General features: G+C 38.4%; 3 protein-coding genes and 1 pseudogene across 3 annotated transcripts; 1 reads left to right on the top strand and 3 right to left on the bottom strand.

Moving 5' to 3' along the window:
- Positions 1 to 2,287: 2,287 nt before the first annotated feature.
- On the bottom strand, positions 2,288 to 3,820 carry LOC149116009 (N-acyl-aromatic-L-amino acid amidohydrolase (carboxylate-forming)-like). The gene has a single exon (XM_089285598.1). It carries the CDS (start codon positions 3,765 to 3,767, stop codon positions 2,754 to 2,756), a length of 1,014 nt encoding a protein of 337 aa, XP_089141724.1. The 5' UTR covers positions 3,768 to 3,820; the 3' UTR covers positions 2,288 to 2,753.
- Positions 3,821 to 4,587: 767 nt separating this feature from the next.
- Positions 4,588 to 6,638, bottom strand: LOC149116008 (N-acyl-aromatic-L-amino acid amidohydrolase (carboxylate-forming) pseudogene; annotated as a pseudogene).
- A 94-nt stretch (positions 6,639 to 6,732) lies between these two features.
- Positions 6,733 to 17,605, top strand: LOC110050021 (uncharacterized). The gene is made up of 8 exons (XM_089285599.1): positions 6,733 to 6,834; positions 7,005 to 7,067; positions 8,061 to 8,135; positions 9,511 to 9,612; positions 9,962 to 10,051; positions 12,724 to 12,845; positions 14,311 to 14,641; positions 16,308 to 17,605. Exons 1-8 carry the CDS (start codon positions 6,733 to 6,735, stop codon positions 16,416 to 16,418), a joined length of 996 nt encoding a protein of 331 aa, XP_089141725.1. The 3' UTR covers positions 16,419 to 17,605.
- Positions 17,506 to 25,448, bottom strand: LOC110050015 (uncharacterized). Its single transcript, XM_089285597.1, has 6 exons — positions 25,305 to 25,448; positions 23,102 to 23,308; positions 22,082 to 22,207; positions 20,716 to 21,340; positions 18,971 to 19,623; positions 17,506 to 18,414 (listed from the first exon to the last, which is right to left on the bottom strand). Exons 1-6 carry the CDS (start codon positions 25,363 to 25,365, stop codon positions 18,263 to 18,265), a joined length of 1,824 nt encoding a protein of 607 aa, XP_089141723.1. The 5' UTR covers positions 25,366 to 25,448; the 3' UTR covers positions 17,506 to 18,262.
- Positions 25,449 to 25,718: the final 270 nt, after the last annotated feature.

Raw genomic sequence — 25,718 nt, 5'->3', positions numbered from 1 at the left:
TATAAAGGCCAATTATAAAGGCCACCCTGGGCTGGCGCAGAATCATAATTAGAGAGATGCCTACATATTTTACCGACGTGGAAGGAATCACAGTCCCAACAACTAACTTTAATTTGTATACTAGCAGATACTAGTTTAGATCTTTGAGAGCGACTGAGCATCTTTGTATGGAAGACCAAGTCCTGCAGTACTAAGCTAATGAACTTGCAATGAATGAACTATGAATAAAATTGAAGAAAAAAAATGAGACTAAAAATATTTAAAATATCCCTTAAATATCCAGGAATATTTAAAATGCAATGACGGTTTAATACAGTAGCGCGGTCAGAAGGACTAAAACCAGTGCGCACTAAATATGCGAAGGAACTGGAACACAATAAGTATCCGCCATATTAAATTTCCACCATTTTAGTGTGAAGAGTTGAGAATATGTTTCCTTTAGTAAGGGGAATCTCGAGTAACTTTCGCCAGTTCGGCCTTGCTTACACTTTAATGGCTGTGCGAATGTACAAGGTACGAGTTGCTCTGAAGCTTATGTGTCCCGGTTGCCGGTTTGTGAAAAGGAAAGGAGTCCTTCGAGTCATTTGTAAGTTGAACAACACTCACAAACAGAAGCAATTCAAAAAGGCTAAGATTGGGTATTGATTCAAGATTGATTCAAGATTTTGACCGCACGCCTGAAAATCATAGAAGTTTACTTCTGCACTGGAGTCTGGATAAAAGGATTTAAAATTTCACTTCGTGGAGATTCTGGGATGCAAGTAGCACTTCAGAGCAATAAAGTCAATCCCACTGAGTCAATGATGATGAGTGTGGCCAGAACCACTGGACCCATTGGTGAGAATGATCAAAGGAATATTTTTACCATTATCTCTGCAAGACTGAAGCCAAGATATTTAATCCATTTCACCTCCTAACAGTTGGATGATCAGTTCCGTCTGAAATGTACGTTCATACATTTATAATATTGATTTGGCCAGCTACATACAAGCTTATATTACCTTACGGTTGTATGACTTGATCTCACAAGTACTACAAACAAATTGTGATCTGTAAAAAAAGTTAAGTGACCATATCATGTGGATGGCTTTGGCTCATAACAGCAATGTTAACCTTTTTGTGTTTCAAGAGTGATGAATGTCTAATTTTTTTAGTTGCACTATGTTTTCATCTCACGACAGCGAGGGATGGAGAGACTTCCCTAAGGGCCTAATTCCCCCCCCCCACCCCCATGGGGTGAAAGGTTTTAAGAAGAAGAAGAAGATGTGTTCATCTCATGCTGAAATTTCAAAATCCCGTGGCAAAGTGGGCCTGCTGCACACCATCCTACATGTACTTAACTGCTATACTGCTATATGCTAAAGGCTATCATTGTATGCCAGTGAGCTGGATCCTTATGAAACCTGAGCAAAAGATCTTCAGTGTAGGCAAGGTGGAATTAACCTGTAGATCAGTTTTTTTCTTGTGTGATGTTTAAGCACGAGGCATGAGATCAAGGGCAGAGTGCAAGAAAATAGTAACAGACCAAACATTCTGTAGACACAATCGTTTATGTTCTAACTTCTTCCAGCTGATTGTTTGCCAAGTGTCGGCTGGTACAGTTGCCCTAAACATAAGTTATGAAGGGCTTTTGATAATGGTCTTATTGATAATGAAGAAAAAGAAGCTTCTTCCAAGAAACATACTCAATTTAAGACTCGAGTCAGCTAAAACCATACCCTATTAAAGACTGAAATGGCCAAAATTGATACCCTATTTATGACCAAAATGGCTGAAAAACCATACCCGTTGGGGCTGCACATACCTATAAAGCCCGTATAAGGGATTAGCCCCCTCCCCCCACCCCACGGGCAACTATGTCACTACCACTAAGCACACCCTTAAAGCTAAACAGGACACATGAATTATGGAAGTGATTACTATAGGAAAAGTGCCTCAACTTAGAGCCAAATGGATGGAATCCATCCATGTAGTCTTACTGTTTCTTTAGCAGTGTTTTAAAGACCCTTTTCATAAATGGATGCTAATTTAAAAACTTTTTGTATGCATTTGAATTAGCCTCTCTAACCTGAGTCATTTGAGAGTAAAAATTCTTTTGAATTATCAACTTAAACACGAGGTTAGTTAGGCTAATTTTAATACTTACAAAAGAATTTATAATTTAGCAGCCATTTATGAAAAGGGTCTATAGCATGTCCAAGTGGCATGATAAACATTAACTTGCAAAAACCCTTCAACACCAAAATCCTAAAGACAGAAAAAATTACCAGGACTAAGGCATCATGAGTAATTTCAAAGAAAAACTTCATTTTCAATTTTATTCATTTTATTTAAATTGCAGAAATATTTCCATATGACCTCATGTAAAATTATAACTATGTATATTTTTTTAAAATTTTAATTGTCCCTTGCACACCTCATGACTAATAAATTTTACTGCGGTGGACTATAACTTAAAACTGCTAAAACAGCACAAGCCTATGACCTAATTCATCTCTCAGACAAAATTTATTTCATATTTACAGTTGTATATTTTCTATTTTCCCATAGTTACAATAGTCTCTTACACACATTTTTGCTATTTCATTATGAAAATTTAATATTTGAATGGTTGCAGTTTGCACATCTTTGATTTGATGGTTGCAGTTTGCACATCTTTGATTTGATGGTTGCAGTTTGCACATCTTTGATTTGAGGGTAACATTGTGCATTGAATAATGGAATATGGAGTAATATGGAGACCCATGAACAGTTCAAGGCTGAGTTGCCTTCAGCTTTAGAACTGGAACAACAATCTTTTCTTTTCTGGTAACAGCCATTGCTATGTTGTTGCGGAAATATGCAGCCTCGTTTATAAATACCGGCCACACTACATTGTGTTCTTTGTAAACTATGGTCTCTCCGTTAAATGCCATGAAGAGAGCATCACCTGGGTGAAGTGGCTTCCAGTCATTTCCATCCAAATCAGGGGAAATCATGGCTGTTATTTCACTGTTTTCATCTGTGGGATAGTGGACGACACCGAGAAATCTGAACACTTCTATTTCCTTTTCTTCAAATTCTTTTCCATTGTTAAATTCATCCACTGTGTCAAGCACACCACCAATTATATCCTTTGCCAAGTTAAACATGGATGCATTTAATGTGCCATTAGCAAGGGGGCCCATTTCTAGGGTAAAGCCCTCTTTACCAATATTCGATACACTCCCTGTGGGGAATTTGGAAATGGCCTGGTCTTGTTCCCCTTCCTTGTCTTGGCTCTTGCCAAAATGGAGTTTCTCAAAATGACCTGGCGTCAAGAGCATGATACGGATCTCAGGGAACTTAATCTGCAAGTGCGATGCCAGGTGCAAAGGAAATGGACCCTGTGTGTGGTTCATGATGAAAAAGGGCCCTGTATTTGCAGTCGTGTTATGCAAATCAAACCAGAAATCCACTGCTTTTTCTCCGGCTTCATCTTGAAACTGTGAATACAAGTCTCGAGCTCTCTGTATTTCGTAGGGACAACTGCCCTTCTCTTCAGTTGAAAATAGATTTTCTGGCGTTATCTGCCTGTTGAGATCGACATCTGTAAAGCGAACACATTGCTCTGTTGCTCGTAAATTCGTCAGCACAACATGAGTTTGAAAGGATTTCCTTTCTATCTCACGCCGATGGGAATCACTTTTTAGCCAATTTTTCACCAAATAAACGCCATTCAGTTCATTCCCGTGTGTTCCACCGCTGATGCATAGAGAACGGACTGGATCGTGGAATTTAGCTTCCATGTTACTGTACTTGTTCGAAGGCTCACACGCAATCTTTCGTCTAAATTCTACCCCTCTTGGCCCCTGAAAGGGTGGCTTTTGCTAGGCACCAGTCTTCTCATTGTGATGGTTCAATATCACCTGATCACTGATGCCACAGGTAATGTCAACTGCAATCCTTACTGTTTGTGGATCTATGGGAGCGTTTTGGTGGCAGGAATTTTGTTGAGACTTAGCAAATAGTTCTTATATTTTTAAGTGACGTACCTCGGGCAGATCACGAGACGGAATTATTTTGTCAAACCAATTTTATGCCGCGCTAGCGATATTTTCGGCACCGAAACGTGGTTAGCTGAGCCCTCAAAATTTTCGTAGGTTTGGATGAGGTTATATCCCCATCTGTCGTCCCTCCCCCGTCTCCGCTGCCCTCATATGGGAAAGATCACAGGAAACCGAATATCATTTGACATTCTCAGCGCAATACGGTTTGAGTTGATGTGATGGTAAACTTATCAGGCCTTTATGGCAAGGTAGTGTTTTTATAGCGATTTAGACTACGAGAAAACCTCCAGGAAGAGTTTTCTTGCGCCCATTTTTTCTCGAGGTTTATCTTTAAGGTATACGCTTGACGGACTGAGCGAAAGAGGGTCTATTCATAGTTTCGTGACGGTCTAATGATTAAGCGATTTGCTTTGCTCTATAAATCACTTATGAGGAAGTACGGAGACCAAGGAAACCGAAAAAAAGAAAAAAAAAAAAAGCCAAAAAGAAATGCAAGCCTCGAACCGGTCAAAAAAACGTAATTTGCGCCTTAAATGTATGAAAGACACACTACACCCTATACTGAGGTAAGTGAAGTTTATTTCTATGCTTTATTTTGATAGTCTGTTAAACGCGTTCGTCCAGTAATCGGCAGTCAGATGCTGAGTTTTTGTGGCCTGTGGATTAAGAAAAAAAATCATTCGCATATATTGAACACTCTTTTGAAACGAGAACCAAAACAATGTGGGTATAGTTTTTTAGTAAATGCGAAAACTAGCATAAGAAAAAAGTACTCAGTCTGCCGACATTGGCTGCAGTCTGCATGATCTGCGTTTTAGAGTGACCAAACCGTAGTAAATGTCAGCACTGCTTTCAGTACTTAGCCTGAATATCACTGGTTAGCCTGAAAATAACTTCAGGTTAGCCTGAATAACGCCCTAGTTAGCTTACTCATGGTTAGCTCACTGATGGAAATCATGGTAACAGCTAAAAAGTTCAAAAGTCTGCAGTGTGCATTTTACCCTCAGTCTGCATTTTACCCTCAATCTACATTTTACCCTCAGTCTGCATTTTACCCTGTAATCCACACTCTTCGTTTTACACTGATTGGTGGAGAAATGGCAGTCAAAATTTAAGCTTCCTCTTTCCCCCCAAATGTTTCCTAACTTTTCAAGGCCCTGTAAGCTATCCAGATCTTTTTTAAGGATTATCATGAAAAAAATACAGTCACAGGTGAAAGAAAAAACTAAATTTTAAAAATGGGCCGATTGGAACAAAACTTCCTCTCGCCGTGATTAGTAAGCTTTATGCACGTAATAGATTGACAAAGTTCTTACATTACTTGAAAAAAATTCGGAAGATTTTAAATTTGGCAAAAAAATGTTCGAAAATTAAACCGTCCAGAATTTTAGCCATCTGAAATACTTGCAGAACAGAATAAAACTGTGAAGTAGCTCTAACGCTTTATGTAGATTCCTTTATGGAGCAAATCCTAGTATTGCTTTAGATACATAACCGACGGCTTGATAGAATTTGTTTCATTTTCTCATCGGTTTAGAAAACTGCAACCTTTCTAATCTTTATATCTGCATTGTAATATGGAGACCCATGAACAGTTCAAGGCTGAGTTGCCTTCAGTTTTAGAGCTGGAACAACAATCTTTTCTTTTCTGGTAACAGCCATTGCTATGTTGTTGCGGAAATATGCAGCCTCGTTTATAAATACCGGCCACACTACCTTGTGTTCTTTGTAAACTATGGTCTCTCCGTTAAATGCCATGAAGAGAGCATCACCTGGGTGAAGTGGCTTCCAGTCATTTCCATCCAAATCAGGGGAAATCATGGCTGTTATTTCACTGTTTTCATCTGTGGGATAGTGGACGACACCGAGAAATCTGAACACTTCTATTTCCTTTTCTTCAAATTCTTTTCCATTGTTGAATTCATCCACTGTGTCAAGCACACCACCAATTATATCCTTTGCCAAGTTAAACATGGATGCATTTAATGTGCCATTAGCAAGGGGGCCCATTTCTAGGGTAAAGCCCTCTTTACCAATATTCGATACACTCCCTGTGGGGAATTTGGAAATGGCCTGGTCTTGTTCCCCTTCCTTGTCTTGGCTCTTGCCAAAATGGAGTTTCTCAAAATGACCTGGCGTCAAGAGCATGATACGGATCTCAGGGAACTTGATCTGCAAGTGCGATGCCAGGTGCAAAGGAAATGGACCCTGAGTGTGGTTCATAATGAAAAAGGGCCCTGTATTGCCATTCGCGTTATGCAAATCAAACCAGAAATCCATTGCTTTTTCTCCGGCTTCATCTTGAAACTGCGAATACAAGTCTCGAGCTCTCTGTATTTCGTAGGGACAACTGCCCTTCTCTTCAGTTGAAAATAGATTTTCTGGCGTTATCTGCCTGTTGAGATCGACATCTGTAAAGCGAACACATTGCTCTGTTGCTCGTAAATTCGTCAGCACAACATGAGTTTGAAAGGAATTCCTTTCTACCTCACGCCGACAGGAATCACTTTTTTGCCAATTTTTTACCAAATAAACGCCATTCAGTTCATTCCCGTGTGTTCCACCGCTGATGCATAGAGAACGGACTGGCTCGTGGAATTTAGCTTCCATTTTCTACTTTGCCGAAAATGGTAGCTTCCGCTCCTAGCCCCTGAAAGGGGGACTTTTGCTCTAGGCACCAGTCTTTTCATCAAAGCGATTCAATATGGCGGATCGAAGCACATGGGAACCTTTGGTAAAGACTTTGGAGAAACTCTTCCCGAATATGTCGCCCCAGATCGTGCCAGGAGCTTATCAAGCCAAAACGGTAGCCTAGCTATTCAAAGTTTATTCAAAATACTGACATTTCTCATTTTGCGAAATGCAAGGCTGTCAAACCGGGTTGTTTATCTGGAAACAGAGCATCACTAAGCGCTTAAGTTGCGCCGCGTAAAGTTAAACTTATTCTTTTTCCTGACATGTTTCTGCCTGTTCGAGGTCCTGGAAGCTATCCGGACTAGTTTGAAGGATTATCATGAGAAAAGAAGAATACAGTCGCAGGTAAACAAATAATTCTTGGAAAATCAAATTTTAAAATGCACTAGTAGAACAAAATCTTATTTTGCTGTGATTCTAGTAAGTTCGTCGTACATTGAATGGCTGATTGTTTATGTTAGGGTGGTAGGGCGACAGGATTGAACCAGGGAAGCTAAATTAAAAAGGAGAGTTTCAAGAAGTATGCATGATAGTACATGTGCATGTATGTGCAAGTCTCGTTTAGTTATCCAGGAAACAAGGGTTGTGTTGGCCGGTTTTATTTTATTATTACTTCAGCCTTTTACTTAAAGCCCCCTTTATTCTTTGCATATATCTTGGGTTGGTCTGTATCAACAACAACTTGGACAACAATAATTGTTCTTAGAATAATATTGGTATCCTAGACTACCTGTAGGCCATTCTGTTTTATATCCACCCCCCCCCCCCTCCCCCACTTTATACATGACATTTTCTGAGGGAGTCACCCATAGACAAGACTCGCTGAGGGGCTATTATTCAAAATGTTTATTTCTGACGGAGTACAATACCAAGAGTAAAATTTCTGAGGGGGAGTAGGGGAAGTTACGTCATCAACAGGGATGGTGGGATGTACTTTTTCTGATGAGGATACTGCAAAACACTAAATTTCTGAAGCCCTACTGTTAAATAGGTTCTTTTCTGAGGGGGAAAAAGGGTAACTCCAGGAAAACATTTCTGAATGGCTCAGGAAAAAAACACCTCATCAATAGGGGGAGAGGAGGGGGGGTGGGGACGGATATTACCAGTAAATTGAATAGCCCGGTGGCAACCTAATGCAAGACAAGACTGAAGTACACATAGTAACTACACATAGCCCCAGGAAGGGAGAAGACAAGGACTGTAATCCTTAAATAAGTTGGAACATTTTCCTTTTAATTTGCTCTCTTTAGGAGATGACAGCAGTCCGTTTTTATTGTATAAAAATATATTTAGACTAATTTGTATTAATAGTAATATATTTTTTGTTATTACTCCAAGGTTCATTGTAAATGGTGTGGTCAAGTAGTTTCCAGTCATAGTGAGACATTCTGTGATATTCCTGGTAAATCCAAGGTAATTAATTAGGCAAGTGTATAGACCCTTTTCATAAATGGCTGCCAATTATAAATTCTTTTGTAAGTATTAAAATTAGCCTGACTAACCTCGTTTTTTAGTCCATAATTCAAAAGAATTTTTACTCCCAAACAAGTTTAGTGAGGCTAATTTAAATGCATACAAAAGAATTTTAAATTGGCAGCCATTTATGAAAAAGGTCTATAACAAGTCTAAAATTGAGAATATGAGTGAATGATTCTTTGTGAGCATTTGTGAGCATGTGAGCAGTGCTTTTAGTTTTGTGTGCACAAGCAGTGATCAAATTTCTCATGCTAGAAGCGAATAATTTAAGAAAATGCAGATGGCGAGCAACGAGAAATAGTAATATTTCCACTAGCCGGAATCTCTCTTTTGTTAAAAAGTTAGGTTGTTTTGCACCAGGTGATCTGGCTGACACCTCCAAAACAGGACAATAGGTGCACATCGTGGTTCAACCAATCCCAGCAGCTTATAGCCAATTATGCCTTGCTTGATGCCAAATTACAGTATGTCATGAAGCTTCACATGAGTCAGGGAGTTTCAGTGGGTGGATGCCCAAGAAGATCTAGTGCTTTCTAACCCGACGTTGTGAGCAACCACGAGGAGAAGCTAAAAGTTACCAGACTTTGAAGTGTTGTGACATGGAAGGTTTCTTTCGGTTATAAAATTCTTAGGTAATGTAAACAATGTGGCATTTTAGTCTAACAAGCATATTGAGTTTCGGTTTTCAATGATCAATAAACTGGTTTCTCATTGATTGACTCAAAAAATATTCAATGCAATGAAACTTCATTTGGAGGCTTCTAGGATCTAACCAATTGAAACCGTACAGCTTAGACAAGCTCGAAGGGTCAAATACATAGTAATAGTAATAGCCTTTATAAATATCTCAAGATTACTTTCTACCTTTGCAGGTGACTTTCGCGAAGGATTCTTATGTGCATCAGCCTCAATATAAAAACGTCAGCAAAACATGTGCATGTTTCTCCAATGCTTCCTAGTTTCGCCATACAGGAATCAAGTACATTTTAATGAGAATCTGAGCATGCGAGCACTTGCAAAAATTTGCAAGAACAAGCAAGCAAGTTTGAGCAAGTGAGCACTTATCTAATTAATTTCTTACGAGCAATTCGAGCAAAGGCCAAATTTTGCGAGCACTTTTAAATTGAATGGGACTATTTGATACCCCTATTATGAAACCTGCAAAGGACTACTGGTAATATACATGTAGGTGGCATATTGTTATATAAACATGTCATTATATGATCACGTTGCTCCAATTAATGCACTGATTCCTTGCAGAGAGAAACAAACAAAAACAACGATGTTTATTTCTTGTTTGTTAATCATTCAGTCATCATCAGATCATCCTAACCCTTACCCTGAAGAAAGGGTACCAGTGATAACATGGCATTTGGATTGGACAAAAAAAGTTCTGAAGATTGAAGGAGCAGAGGTAAGTTTTCAGACCAAAAACTAATTTGTGTGGAGCCACAAAATTAAGACTGGTCCTTACAAGAAAGGCCAAGGGTGATTTTCTCCCAGTACAGTCCTAGGCTGGGTTGCTCAAAGCTCAGTTAATCTTATATGCTAGGAGGGTGGCAAAGGGTTTTTGCGTGATGCATGATGGCCTCAAAATTAGCAGGGTGATGCATGATTAAGGCAAATGTGATGGATGTTAGTTGTGGTTGGTACAGTAGTTGTGGTTGTAGTTGTTGTTGTCATTAGTGTTATTAATATTGAAGTTTAGCTACTGCTGTCATGTTCCTACTCAATCTAAAAACTTACATCCTCTAATTTTGCAGTTTTCTTGTCATGAATGTCAGTTGCTGTTGAATCTGTCAAGATTGCTCAACTTCTTTTTGATGTTAGATAAATCAACAGACAACACTAAGGTATTGTGCTGAAAAATCCAGTAGTATGTTCATTAAACATTTCAGTCATTCAATTAAAATCCTTTGCAACAAAAAAAATACAGTTGAACCACTCCACAATGGCCACCATGGGGATGCAGGAGAAAGGAGGTTGTAAGGGTCTAATATGACACTTGTTTTTTCAGGGCTGCAACATTTTTTCAACAAAAAAATGCTTAATGTAACATCTAAATATGTGGCAAAATCAAAGGAAAATCAATAAAACAGAAAGAATACAGAAACAGACCAACGATGTGTGGTGTGGATCAAGTTTTGACCTATTATGTACAAAAAAAATTGTGTTTTGTATACAGCATTCAACAGTCATTGATTAAGTGACCATTTTCAATAGGTAATATTGACAAATGTTTGAATAAAAAATAAATAAATAGATATAAATTGTGGCATGCTTTAGTAGCCTTTGCGTTTGTGGAGAAGTGGCCATTGTAGAGATTTTAAAATAAGAATGATTTGACTACATGTAATACACGTAATATAGACCATCCACCGGGACTAAGAAAGGTGGCCTTTGTAGAGAGGTAGCTGTTAGTGTTGTAGAGAGGTGGCCATTAGCGGAGGTTCAGCTCTAGAACAAACTACAGAAACAATGAACATAGTCTTTAAAACAATAGAGGTGTTTGAACAGCACACAATGAAATAACTTGTATGTCTCGAAGAAGTGTCAAAGGCTTAAAAAAGAAGTGCGATGCGGTTCTCTGGAACAGTAGATTTTCCTTCTGGGCTAGTAATTTTTAATTCTCACTTGCCTGTTGCCAAGGGATCAGGCAACTTGTCTACCAACTAAATCGTTAAAAGAGCAAACTCAGGGTTTTCATTAATGTTTTCAGCAGGAGGCAACTGGTTTTCACAGGTGGGCAAAAATATTAGAACTGAACTTCATTGTAAGAAGAACTTTCCTCTAGGACTAGATCGATGTTCAAACCAGCTGGGCAAAATTGTCCTCACAGCTGGTCAATTGCATGCGGCCCTTACTGAAACCCCTGCAAACTAAGAGTTGCTCAGGGCATGCAAAATTTAAGGTTACACAATACCTTGAGAGTGCCACTTTTGTTGCATTTTTCTTTTTAAGCAAAACAGAAAGGTCGCTATCAAATCTAACATTTCCGAAAAATGAAAGTAAAATCTAAAAACACACTGAGTTAGTTAGAAAAAAAGGTTTTTTTAATAAAAGTTAATGAAACAGTTAGGTGTCATAGTCCTCATACAGTAGTGCATCAATTTTTGCGTAAAACGACTGCCTCCGGTAGCTCTTATTACATCAGTCTCATTAGCATTTTCTTGTTTATATGCAGTCACAGTTGTGTTCTCAAATTAAATCGCTACTCCATGCCACCTATCACTCCTCATTGAGGTCATGATACATGCTAAAAAAGGAAGAGAAAAGTCCTTGGGCAGCAAAAAAATAAAAGCCAGGTCCTAAGAAGAAGACAAAAGCAGAATTTTTCGAGGACAAGAAGAAAACTTTGACCGACAGCAGCAAGGAATTGTGCATACTCATTGGCTGACAGCATATGCTGTTGACATAAATCCAAGTAAAGGCATGACATGTTTACAACTTTTCAAATGGTGATAACTCACAATAGTTTTTTGTGAGAATATTATCTCTTTAAATGAATTAATAAGGTATGTAGAATCGGCAGATTTTCATGAAATTTGGCCAGGACATTCCCTAAGTATCGAGGAACAAAAGGGTGTCAGGCATTTTTTATATCATGGTTATTTATCTTGTGACGGCTGCAAACACAAGATGGTTGGCAAATTATTCTATGCTATAACCTTACTGGTCTATAAAAAGATAACCAATAAGAATACTAGAAAACCCCGACACCCTTTGAGAGATTGATGCTTGTTTATTAACACTGTGGAGTACTTAAACATCCCTTCTTGCATTTGATACCTGATTAATTCGGTGGAATGACAGTCGGTCGTTTTCCATTTCTCGGCTTCTTTCTTCTCAACAAAGGCACGAGCAAAACAATGGATATTTTTTTCCAAATTCTACAGTTCATAACCTTTCTATCGATATTTAGTGTGACTCTACTAGCATTCTATCACAAATGCCATTCTCTGATTGGCTATGCTACTCACTATCTATTCTGTGATGAATAGTGAATAGCGTAACAGTGTGCCCTTGTTAACAAAATGAAGGCCGCTTCTTCGCTTTTTCGAAGTGTCTCTGAAGAGGCTTTAGATTAAGTTTTGAACGATTAGTAGATTTCTATACTAAAACAATAATTATTAGATTATTTGCTCTTGATTTCTATCGTGTGATAGTTGACTCGGGCCACACCCTTGTCTACTATCATGCGATAGAAATCTCAAGCTCATAATCTATTGTTTATAATTATAATAGTTTGTGGTAGTTTCCCTAAAAACAACGAAGGTATGATTTTTTTCTGAAGGGCACTAATGAAGGTACTTTGTAACCTTAAGGGCTACTTGTCCTGAGGGCAAGCTGGAATTCAAGTTTTTTCTAGTCCTGGGTGTGTGGCCTCTATCACTACACCCTTAGTCCCTCCCCCCAGTGCCGAAGAAACCGGCAAGCAGATGATGTTTAACTAATCCTAGCTCACTGATTAATCTACCTCTTGCTGCTTGTTTCAATGTCCCTTTCTTTTCCTTTGTTTTCTTAGCTTTATTCTCTAGCTTCTCACTTCTGTCAAATAAATGGATACTCATCACAGTCAGGGGAAGATGATTTCAGGTTACTTCAGCAAGCTGTGTCTATGACTCATTCACTTCACGTGCTAACAAAGTAAGTGTTCCTGCAGAATCTTTCACTGTACTGCTTGCAAAATTACTGCTTAGAATAATAGGACTGGCAGTTGATTCAAAACAAGTAGTTGTGCCAGTTGCTTGATCACCTGTTGCCAGTTGTACACTTATACTAAATCTAGTCACTTCTGACAACTATTTGATGTTATCATGAAGTTGAGAAAGATAAGTTCAAAGAACTCAAGTCTACAGGTATATCGTCAACATCACATTCACATTTGTTTTGCATGAACTTTTACCTAATTAAGGGCCCAGGTTTGTTTAGTTTTCACATATGTAATATTTTGTACTGCTATTTAGCTGTAGTTTAGTTGAATCTAATGTGTGCTCGTATTGGTTGATTTATGGTCGCGTGACAGTGGTTAAATTTACATGTTGCCCCAGCAGGCAGCAATGGGCCATTTTTGACATAGTATTATAATTCTAACTTTGCCTCAAGGCTTGGGGAGCAAAACAAGGGAAATTGATTATTCATCCCTCAACCTTGATGCAATTTCTGTTGTATTACTTCCCAGGCCTTGGAGCCAAGATAGAATATTTTAATATACAGTTGACTCCTGATAACTTGAACCTTCAAGGGAAATTGAGAAAGGTTCGAGTTATCAGGAGTTCGAGTTATCTGGAGTTCAGAGCACAAATGACTGGAAAAAGGGAAAATGGTCTTTATTGTTTTTCTATTTAGGCAGTGTACATTTTAATCAAATGTAATTACAGAATAGAGAAGTTGAGTGAAAATAAAACAATACATCTCTAAATTATGGTATAAATCAGAACATAGTGTAATGTGAAAAATACTGTAACAAAGGAAAGCAGCAGGGAGAAGTCCAGGAACTGTGAACTGTACAGGTTTTTTCACATGGCTGCTTCAAAATAATGTTTTAGACTACAGTACACTGTTTGTTTTGACTTGTCACGTCTTGACAGACATGGTTTGGGTTATGGAGGGTAAAATTAGACAGAAAATGAACGGAAGGGAAACGAAAATTGCTTCGAGTTAGCGTTAGGTTTGAGTTATTGAGGGTTCAAGTTAGTGAGGGTAAAATTACAGTAAATGTAAGACGGAAATCCAGAGGAAATTGATTTTGGTTCAAGTTAGCATGAGGTTCAAGTTAGCGAGGGTTCAAGTTATCGGGAGTCGACTTCGTTGAAAATGGCCTATTGTGCAAATTGTTTCCTGCTCTCCCACTATAAACCAGAGGATTACTTTGACCTCCTAATGTATTACTTTACACTTAACCCCTCGAGTCTTGATCTTTCCCTCAATCTCGTCTCAGGAAACATCAAGATTCTCGGGAAAACAAAGCTAACTATTTCCCTTGGGGCCTGCAATTAGTGTATTGTATAACACAGAGAATACTGTATCCACGCTAACATTTAGCTTGTAATATTTGTATACAAACATGCACATGAAACTTGCCTGTTTTGTTTTCTTTCAAACTGTTTAGAAACATGCCTGATTTGACTATTCTCGGGCCAAATGGCAAATCAGTGAGATTAGAGTCTGTGGATGAGGTTGTGGAATATCTACTTCAAGCCCTAGTTCCTAATTCAGTTCAAAGTTCTACATCAAAAGTAGAACAAACGAAAACTAAAAATACAAACTTGATGGGGCAAGCAAACACCACCCAGCAAGTATATGACACTCTGACGGAGGTCAAACTGAACAGTAGGAAGAAGAAAACAAAGGGAATGGCCCAGGGATGTCTTGCTAATGCACATCACACAAGCAACAATGAGGAACTTGAAGAAAGTGGTGTCTTCATGGACAGATCAGAGGTAGATCATGAATGGGAAATTGTTGGGCTGTGAAACCGGCAAATGAAACATCATTTCATGATATACTTTTAAATTGGTAAATTAACCACCATAGCACATTTGTGACATTGATGTTTTGAGTGTGAGCTCATCGTCTGAATAAAGTGAGGTAAATGATGTCTGTGTACAGTGAGATAAATCATGTCCGTGTATAGTGTGGAAAATTATGTCTGTGTACAGTGAGGTAAATTATGTCTGTGTATAGTGTGGTAAATTATGTCTGTACACAGTGAGGTAAATTATGTATGTGTACAGTGAGATAAATGATGTCTATGCATAGTGAGATAAATGATGTCTGTGTACAGTGAGATAAATTATGTCTGTGTATAGTGTGGTAAATTATGTCTGTGTACAGTGAGGTAAATTATATCTGTGTACAGTGAGGTAAATTATGTCTGTGTATAGTGAGGTAATTTATGTCTGTGTACAGTGTAGTAAATTATGCCTATGTATAGTGTGGTAAATTCTGTCTGTGCACAGTGAGGTAAATTATGTCTGTGCACAGTGAGGTAAATTATGTCTGTGTACAATGAGGTAATTTATTTCTGTGTACAGTGTGGTAAATTGTGTCTCTGTACAGTGTGGTAAATTATCTCTGTGCACAGTGAGGTAAATTATGTCTTTGTACAGTAAGATAAATTATGTCTCTGCACAGTGAAGTAATAATAATAATAATGATAATAATAATAATTTACCAATTTATATAGCGCATATTTACATATTCTGATCAATAACACGTAACAATCACCATACAAATAAAATTATAAATTATAAAAATACTTCTTAAAAAGATAAGTCTTAAGTTGAGATTTAAAACTGTCAAGTGATGTTGCTTGACAAAGCTCTTCAGGTAGGCCATTCCAGAGTTTCGGAGCTGCTGCTGAAAGTGATCTGGCCCCCAATGTTGGAAGCATCTTACCCTTGGGATGGTCCAATAAGAGCTTACCAGTAGACCTAAGATTATATGATAAATTCGATTTTATACTAATGAGATCACGAAGATAAGTTGGGGCAAGGCCATAAATTCATTTAAAAGTCAAAAGTAAAGTCAAAAGTAAATTATGGCTTTGTACAGGGAGATAAATTATGTCTGTGTACATTGTGGTAAATTATGTCTGTGTACAGTGTGGTAAATTATGTCTGTGTACAGTGAGGTAAATCATGTCTGTGTACAGTGAGGTAAATTATGTCTGTGTACAGTGAGATAAATTATGTCTGTGTAAAGTGAGGTAAATTATGTCTGTACAAATATCCAATGTTGAGTATGGGAGTAGTCATACGCTCAACTAGAGCCCAAAACCTCGACCTGATGTCGAGCTCTGATTGGTCCATTGTTACGCAAGGGTGTTAACCCCGATCTAAGGTCGAGCTGTGAGTCCGTTTGAAAAGTACATTGTGTACTACTGTTGTGATGGATGGATGTCACGCAAAAAACAAATATCACGCCACACGGAACGTTTGCGGGTCCTGGTGACCGCGCGCCCTAAATTTTTAACTATTTAAAAACGAGAAATGTGTGTGTGCGAACCGATTGGAGAATATTAGGAAGAAACAAGGCTAGCCAATTAGTACGTTTCTCGATTACTAAGAAATGAGATTTAAGTTACTTTTTGAAACTCTTTTGCAGAGAACAGCGAGGAAACGTCTTGTTTTATCCGAGAAGAGGAAGAATAATTCGGCTGGAAAAGTGAAACTTGGCAAAAAGAGGCGCTCCTTACCTGTCATGAAACTTGATTGACATGATGAGCTCTTGTGGAGTTCCATCGCTTTGAGATAGAAAGGCAGTTGAAAAAATCTGAAGTAAACAACGAAAGAGAACTTCAGACTCAACTCAGTCGCTAGATACAGAGTCGTATCAGCTTATTCTCGTTAAGTTTCCGAGTAGCTCCCAATTTTGCCTAGTAACATCCCTGCCGAAAGCTGCTGACTCAATAGACCTTTTTAGCCTGGGCGGTTTGTTGCCCGTGATGCGGCGCTTATTAACATTTCTGCTCTAAAATGCGGCGTTTTATTCGAGGGCAGCGTTTAATCGAGTAAATACGGTAATTATGCAATTACGTAATTATGTAAATTTGGTAATTATTATATAGGTTTTTACATTCCCATTTATTTTTATATTTGTATGCTATTTTATATTTTACTTGAACTTGAAAATGACCTACAGGAGAGGTCGAAAAGTCGTTTGTTTTATTACCAAATTTTTATCAAAGAAACTTCATAGTAAGAATAATTTTTAGATGAACAAAATAACAATTCTCAAGAGAATATGACGTTGTCTGTAACGGGAAAACAAACCACCCAATCTGGAAAGGTCTCTCATTCATGTTATTATAGTTTTGACATTCGTTTCTTTGACTAAACCATGAAAGAAGCCTGCTTCTGTTACGAAGAAGTATTATTGTCGACTAGTTGAATGATTAACGCTGAAGCTTAACGAATGGCCTCAAAAAAATTATTTGTGAAGTCGAGAAGACGTTTACGGAGTGGATTATGGTCGGATTGTTCCTCGCAGAAAAAGTCAAGAAAATGTTCGCGCTCGATGATAATGGAAAAAGAAACGTGTTGCGTGATGTTTAGTTGTTGTCACACAAATTTGATGCCGTTACATCGAATGATTATGTGGTCAATACTAAGAACTTACACTTGAATTACTCTCGTGTGGGATCTATATTATCAATTTTAAGGATTTTTTTTTATCAAACTATTTACAGGTGGAACGATCTGACTATATTGTAGAACGGTCTGACCATGGGACGTTAGACCGTTTCCCTGCATTACCTATAGTATCCCCACGCGTGCTGCAGAAAGTAAACCGATCAGTGAGCTGTGGTTATAAATGCCAGTTTATTTTCAATGAAAGAGATATACAACTGTCAACCTGAACATTATTTGAAAACACTAGCTATTAAACATGGTTACATTCAACGTTGTCGTTATAAAACATTGAAATAGAGTAGTTTTTCCAGTGGCTTAAGTGCGTCATAATTTGTCAAGTGAAAATGAAGCGACAACTCAATACACCAATAAGAGCGAAGAGGTCGCCTCTCTGTAAAACTAGGGAGCAGAGAAGAACACAGGACGTCAAAGCAATATACAAAGATTTATAACGCTCATGCACAGCTATTGTTTTGCTCATTAAACCTTTTGTTTGGGGACGTTCTCGTTGCCGTCGTCGTCGTAGTCCGCTTAACCTCCCTATTGTTGAGACACGAGAAAAGTTGGTGTTGCTTAATGTCCCCATCCAACGCCAGTCTGCTATACTCGTGCCTCCAAGCAACCAAGATGAAAACAATAGACTAAAAAGGCTGAAGTCTATCCTTTTTAATAATGGCTTGAACACACTACTTGGATTTGTGATACCACTGGAAAAACTGAGGATAAAGCCGCTCTAAGTTTGAACGTTGTGAATTAGCATGGACTGGGTCGGGTGCAATCCCTCATGAAACCTGTATACACAAGGTAAAAGATTGTTCATGCTAAATTCTACTTTGGCAACGTATTACATTTAAAAAAAAAAAAGGGTTAAAAACTGATTGCGTTTTTCAACAAGTATATTGTAAAGCGAATCCGAAATAAGCGTTACTAATTGACTAATAAAGGTTCATAATTGTATGGATTGTTGACCACTTTCATCGCTTTCCGACCGAGGTACACGACTCCTACAAGCGCCATGATGGAAGCCACAGTCATCGCCACTAAAAATATGTTGGTTGCACTAGGGGCAACGCTTGAACCTATAACGGAGAAAAACAAACGCGTAAGAGAGAAAATTAGCATTAAGTTGGGAACACAACCTTCGGGAAACACGCTTTTATTTCAGCTTAACCGTTAACTAAACTGGGGAAGAGTAGGGGTGGGGGGCAGGGGACTGTCTATGGAAACTGGGATTTGCGTATATTTTCACTGGGAACTGTGGCTGGGAAATGGGACTTATCTCCGCCTGCATGCCCCACTCCATTTCAGTACCCTCTAGGAAAAACACCTCTTCGCGGCTCAGTTTTCGCATAAGAATTCCAGAGTCTCTAATTGACTCGTACATTTGTCGTAGGAAAGCAGGGTGTTTTTTACACCAGTTTTTGTTTAGTTCACAAACCTAATTTGTCAGAGTAGTAATAATCGAATTAGTTGGAGCTATACACGACACTCTTAAGAAACATGAACTGCTCAACAAGACGGCTCAGAGCTCTGCTCTTGTGACTCTTCCCACATCTTCTTCCTATGCTTATGCAGGTTAGATTATTTCAGGTATTTGACTCAAGGTGAAACAATAAAAAGGTAATAACAACTTACGTTTGTTCTTGTCATTGACATCTCGTTCGATAGCACTCCCTTTAGATTGAGCGAACACCTTTTTTGGCCTGGGATCTCTTTTGACATCCTTTCTCCCATCAATGTCAAGGATGATCGGTCCCTTGCTGCTAAGGTCAGCTGAGCCTAGAACTCCTCTCTTGCGAGAGCCCTCTACTGCGCGTTTCATGATGCGATGCACTGCAGTCTTGACAGCCTTTATCTCTGGCGCTTTAGGGTGATCTTGAGCCTTTTTCTCGCTTGCAAGAGGCGCTTTAGCACGTTTCGCATTTGGTTGCGATGCAGTTTTCCCAGCGATTTTCTTGGCAGCAGCATGAAGCTTTGTCGCCTTCTCGCTAGCTGGAGCCACGACTTTCTTGATGTGCCTCTCGATCGGTTGTGTTACGGTTTTAGCGCGCTTGTTCGATTGTTGAGCTCTGTTACCATGCTTGTCTTGATCTCTCTTTGCCGGACTGTTGCCGGGCAGGCATCCCTTTGCGCATCGCGAATTGGTATCATTTACGTCACATACATGGACTCGGCAGTGAATAAAGACATAATCATGGTTTCCAAGAAACTTGAATAATTCGAAACTGAAGCGAACTTTCCTGGGATCAGACGAGGCATGAAACCTAACACTTGGATCCCTCGGACAACTAAAGACAAAAATATATCTGTTAGAACTGTTCTTCACTGACTTTCTCATCATCCAATTTTCCGGCTAGATAAGTGCTAAATATTTGTTTTAATTTGATTTCCAAGCATTTGTTGTAACATCCCGACAAAAAATTGTTCATATTCTTGTTTATTCTCGACAAATGGATCTCGAGAGTGATGCGGCTTCGGTTTTAATGCACTTTCCAGTTTCCTGTGGATGATGTTTATTAGTATAGGTAAACATACAGTTTCGAATTCAATTTGGAATTAATTTGCGCGAGTGAGTTTTTCAAAAATGCTGAAATTGCAGGAGCCTCTTCGGCGAATGCAATTTCAGCTTTTTGAAAAACTCACAAGTGCCAATTAATTCCAAACTGAATGAGAGTAACCGTATGATTACTTATCAATCAATATGAATATGACTATGAAAAAATTTGCGTGGAGGAAGTACCGGAAGATCTTTCTGCAAGCCATTTTTTCTCATTCGAGAAAACTTTTTTCTTAGTTTCCGTGTAAATTTTTGTCATCATTTTACGTAACATCATTGGCTTAGAAAATTGCCTATTTTCTTTCAGCCAATCATAATCCAGAATTACGATGTGTACAGTTTACACTGGTGTTACACTTTTTGCACTGGTGTTACACTTGAACTGCACTGCTGTTAGCCAATCAGAATCGAGTAATTTTTTCATGTATATTATTAATCTTGTTCTTCGACTTCAACTTCTGGTAAAACTTTTGCCTGTCCGTGTTTCAGACACAAGTCCGTCGACGACGTCTGCGGCTAGACTAGATTCAAGTTCAATATACAGAAGCAGTCTTTGGAGGTGCTTAGTTATTTTTTTACTTTTGAAGGGGCTATGTCATGGCTGCTGCTTTCTTGAGAATTAAGCCTGTCTATGAGTCAGGCTTGTACTGTAACTAACCTTAATCCTTCCTTACTTCTTGTCATTAAACAATTCTTTTGAGATACTATTTAAATTTTATTAGGAGTCGAGTGCATAAATTTCGGGTCAAGATGAGTCATGGATGCAGGACAAGACTTCGTTGTAAAATGAAACCAAAAACAAGAACATGATTCTCTCTCTTACCCTTCCACAATCAAGGCATGCCTGAATTTTATTGTAGCCTCGTGATCCTGCATAGGTGTTGAGCAGCAATTAGACGCAAATATCTTGAGGTCCGTCTCGCGAGTGTCCAACGAAGCCTGCACGTATATCCTCTCACGAAGATGTTTAAGGATCGGGAAGTCTGCCTGGGTGTACTTGGCTGACGATGATGCCACGGATCTTTGCTCCCCATAAGTCCCGTCTTTAAAGATATCGAGGCTCAATGCGTACTCGCCACGCCCTTGGACGTTCACGTGGATTTTCTGCGCCACCGGCTTGTAACCGACAGCGGAAACAATTTCCAAATCGTTGTAATAACAACTGAACGGGACGAGGATCTCGTTTACACCTACGTGAGTGATGACGTCTGAGTTTTCGTTAGGAGACTCCATTACCCTGTTTGTATAGACGATAAAGTTTTTGTACACGTGCGATGTGGTGCTGCAATTAGTGATGTCGGTCGACAAGCTGTAGTGAGTAGAATTGCCATGCGCTCGGCATTCTGGGTCTGTCAGGCTTAAGTGCTCATGCTCAAGATTGTGAATAAGGTTTTTGGGAAGGACGATTTCCATGTGATTTGGTTCGCAGTTAAGCTGAACGCCTTTTGCTGTAGAAATACAGGAACTGACAGTTAGCCGACTACACTCTTTTTACAGTGAGGACACTCGAACCGTGAACACTTATTATTTTTTGTACATTTTTTAGTGACCATAGAATGCAAAGCCCTTCCTTTTAACAAGAGGGTATAATGTTTTTACACTTCAAAAATACTAACATTACTCATAACACGAAGAATCTTTATTTTATAGTGATCTAAAAAATGTACAGAAAAATGCTAAGTGTTCACGGTTCGAGTGTCCTTAAGAACATCGACATCTAATTTTCGATTCGAAGCTGAGGCCCGTTTCTCGAAAGCCCCGGAAACTTTTCGGGCCCGAAAAGCCATTTTTATTTAATCGGTATTTAAAGGTGTATACGCCTGAAATTTCTTGTATGAAGAGAACCTCTGTTTATATTGAGAATATGTACATAAAACAGCTTGAAGTCATAAGTTTGAGATTTTGCTACGGCTTTTCTAATGCGAAAACTTTTCGGGACCTTCGAGAAACAGGCCCCTGAGCCGAAACTGAATGTTCCTAATATTTCATGTTCTTAGCATTGTCGTACTGATTCGACACTTTTATTTTGTTTGATACAAGCGTGCTTATATAACGCGTGTATGTAATGCTATCGAACCCTTGCAATGGCAATTCATTACCAAGAAAATGATCTAAGAAATGATGTATAAGCTTATGGAAGAGGTTTCGGAGGGGAAAGCCAGTAACAGATTTGTCAAGAAGCGACTCACCTTTGCATTTCCTTTTATTTTCCGGATCTAAGAACAGTGGATGTGGACATTTGCAGTGAAAACTTCCTGGTGTGTTCTCGCAGATGTGACTGCAGAAGCCATTATCAAGGTCACATTCATTCACATCTGTGTAACATAAATATCAAGTGGATGAGTAATTCGGTTTAATTTAAGGATCAGAGATCAGCCCAGTTCAGTGTACGCAACTACAGCAGAGGTCCTGGATTCGAATCCTGTCCAAGCTTGAATTTTTTTCAGGATTTATTTTCTTAACTGCATGTCTATGCTGTGTAAGTAATTGCGTTGATCTCTCGTGTATTTAAATCTTTCTTCAGTAACTGATAAAATAGAATACAATGATGGTTCATATATGGTTTTTCATATGGCTCAGTCCAGTTCAAGTTAAATATTATGTTCTTGTTGTGTCGGTAAATGTATCTAGACTAGTATGAAACAGTATGAAACATTAGTGGTTGACTATTCAAATAATGTAGCTGTGAAACGTTACTCCCTGTAGTATTGCTCGAGTCTGATGTACAAGATGGTTCTGTCGTAAAGCTCTTGTGTGTGGCCATTCACATGAAAGCTACTGAGCAATACTTTCATTTGGTAATGTTTATTATGTCATAACTTTCGAGTCTGCGGATTAAACATAGTGCGTGCTATTGAATAGTTCTTTCAGGTGACGCTGTTTAATTTTTTAGTCAAAAGAAGGTTCTAGTTTTTCAATCTGTGAAAGAAACCCTAGTGTTTGACTATGCAAATGATAATGAGTTAGTCAGTAGCACTTTCATATGGTGCAATTCTTGCAGAAATACTGTGTTTCAGATGCTGCTGCAAAAGGTAGTTCTATCTGTTAATTAAGTCTATGGATGAAACCCTAGTGAACATTGATCGTGTGTAGACCATTCAAATGAAATATTTTAAATATTCTGATTAACGAAAATTGCGTATTCATTCAGTTCCAATTTAGAACCGCTACGCGCTTGGAGGCGGAAGTCTTTTGAAGCCTAAACTTACCATCACATTCAACAGGAACAGCTTGATCGGTCCAAGTACCGTCTAACTGGCAGGTTTTATAAGATGGACCACTGAGCGTGTAACCCTTGGGGCACTTGAAGGAACAAATTGTCTCCGCAACACTCGGGGCGCTTGTACAGGAATGTGGGGTGATAACATGTGCTCCAACGAGAAGGGCGGGACAGTTCAGTTCTCCTGGTGCATTAACTGAAACAATATATAGTAAAATCTGGATCAATGTTTTTTCTTTATAAAAATTCAATATCTGATTTCTCGATCTTTCTCTGAGAATTTATTACTGGATATTTTTTTCTTGTTGGCTGCTGTATTCACTCTTGTTGCCTTTGGTATTGATTTGTTTATTTTTGTCAGGAGAAATTATCTTTTTATCACTCACTATTGAGAATTTCAAACTGATCGTTGACACATAATAAACAAAGTGCGCTGATTGTGTAGGACATATCATTTTCTTCCACCTCGTCGAAGGTTTATTATATCAGCTCCAATCAATGATCAAGTTTAATGTATCAAACTGGCTTAAGGATTTGTTGCTTCTTTGTAAGTTACGAGAGGAATGTTATGTGTAGGTGGTAAAACCTTGACCCCCCTGATTTGTAAACAGTTCCCAAAACAATCATTTCTCGCCAAATTATCATAGTACAAATTGAAACTTGATTAATTTTGCAGTCATAGAGTTAGATCGTAGCTAAGCTGAAAATAATTAAAACATCATTGTAATGTGTATAAAAAGGGAGGAATTTGGGAAGGGAATCAGTCTTAAATAAGATAAGTAAATTGTACCTAATTCAAAATGCTACGAATCATCATTTAACTTTAACTTTCGTTCTGTTTTACACAGTTCTTCTTGATTTCTACTGGTTCAATTTTGGAGAAGCTTTGATCGTTTTATTTAGTCGAGCTGTATTCTCATATCTTTGCACTCTGTTATATTGTTGAGCGTCTCCAAGAGGTTATGGGAAACAAGCTAGAAAACATCCATGGTCGGTTATTTCGAGCGAAAAGCTAAGGGATACTTTTGGATTAACTTGAGGGAACGAGAAATTTAAATCTCTAGTATTAATGCGAACTTTGATGGGATTGACGGAATTTATTAATAGTTAGCAAGGGAAATTTTTAAGGGATCAGGGAGGACATGAATACCCGGATGGGAGTCCCTCATTTTTGCCGAATATCATGGCCCGATGCAGAATTATTTTAAAAAAGCTCATTGAGCTAACGTAGCTTAATATATAAGCACCACTTATCGTTGCACGCAAAAGTGATTTGGTTTTCATGAGAAAGGGCTGGTTGCGTGTCACGGAATCTGTCTTATTTACTTTTAGTGGCCCTTGCTCTGACACTTGAAAGACATTCTTTCATTCACTTGATTTAAACTTTTAAGAGGAAAACTGTAGGGAAGCAACACACATTGTTTAGAATGCGAAAGAACGTAGCCAATTGAAGATTAGCAGGGTTGGCTGCTCATGCACCTAATGTGTAGACTGAGGTAGACTTCATTTAATAAAAGAAAACTAGAGAAAATTAAATTGCTTAAAAGGCTGCATATCTTAGTAACTGAGCAAATAATCTCGGAACCCGGCCTTGGTATTTTACCTGTTTTGAATTATATATATCGTGTGTGTCATATGGAGATTTTATGGCGGTAACATTCACACTAAACGCTTTTCTTCGAATGTTGAAAAATTTTCAGGTTCACTGTTTGAATAGTAAATGTACATGCCTTCCTGCAGTTGTAATTCACTTCCAAAATTCCCAGGGATCGCAGTAAAATTGGCGAAATCAAAGGAACATCTGAATAACATTTACGACATGTTTTTGTCACAGGAAAAGGAAATATAATGAACAGATTTCGAATGTTTTTCGTTGTTGGAAATAAGCTTCGTCCACGCGTTCTAATGTGCGTTTGGAACCTTTTGAAGTAAGAGCCATTTTAGTTCTTGTGACTAAGAATTTAACATAGTTTGAAGCTGAAATTTTATTATTCTGATCTTTGTTAGGTGGTTAGATTGTTAGGTCGTTTTAAATACATGAAGTTGAAAGTATAATGCATTACACAGTGTTGGAATAACGAGCTCCGGTAAAGAAGAATATGCCCTCGCGCATGAAAATTTCAGCCCAATCTCAATTCATACTATCTACAGTCCTTATTACACACTCTAAAATAAAAAGATTTTACACTTACGTTGCTCGGCAGCCACATCGACCAACAGGGCAAGAAATATAAGCAAAAAGGAACGAATCATTTTTTCTAGTTGGAGAGCGGGAAAGAATTTTCTTTCCCACACCCAGCAAAACCTAACTAAAGTCAACAAACTTTTGGACTTTAAAAGAATTTCTTGAAGAGATTAAATTGAACCTGAATTAACATAACAATTACTCCCACATTAAACTTAAAGATAATACCAGAGAAGAGACCGGAGTGTCAAGCTTATGTAAGCATGTTAAAATCCGGAACATAATGAAAATTCCATCGAAGGCAAGCTTTCAAGCATTTGTTTTAACATTATATAGTAGCCGGCTTGATGGGCGAAGTTTTTCATTGCAGTAAAAAAGTCGGACAACGCCTTTATAAGTGACTATCTTAGAACTTAAGGGC

Source organism: Orbicella faveolata, unplaced genomic scaffold (assembly GCF_042242905.1).
Source record: "Orbicella faveolata isolate gen_17 unplaced genomic scaffold, um_ofav_v1 contig_13, whole genome shotgun sequence".
In the NCBI taxonomy this organism is placed as follows: domain Eukaryota; kingdom Metazoa; phylum Cnidaria; class Anthozoa; order Scleractinia; family Merulinidae; genus Orbicella; species Orbicella faveolata.
The sequence above is the reverse complement of the archived record's forward strand: the minus strand, read 5'-3'. Positions and strand labels throughout refer to the sequence as shown.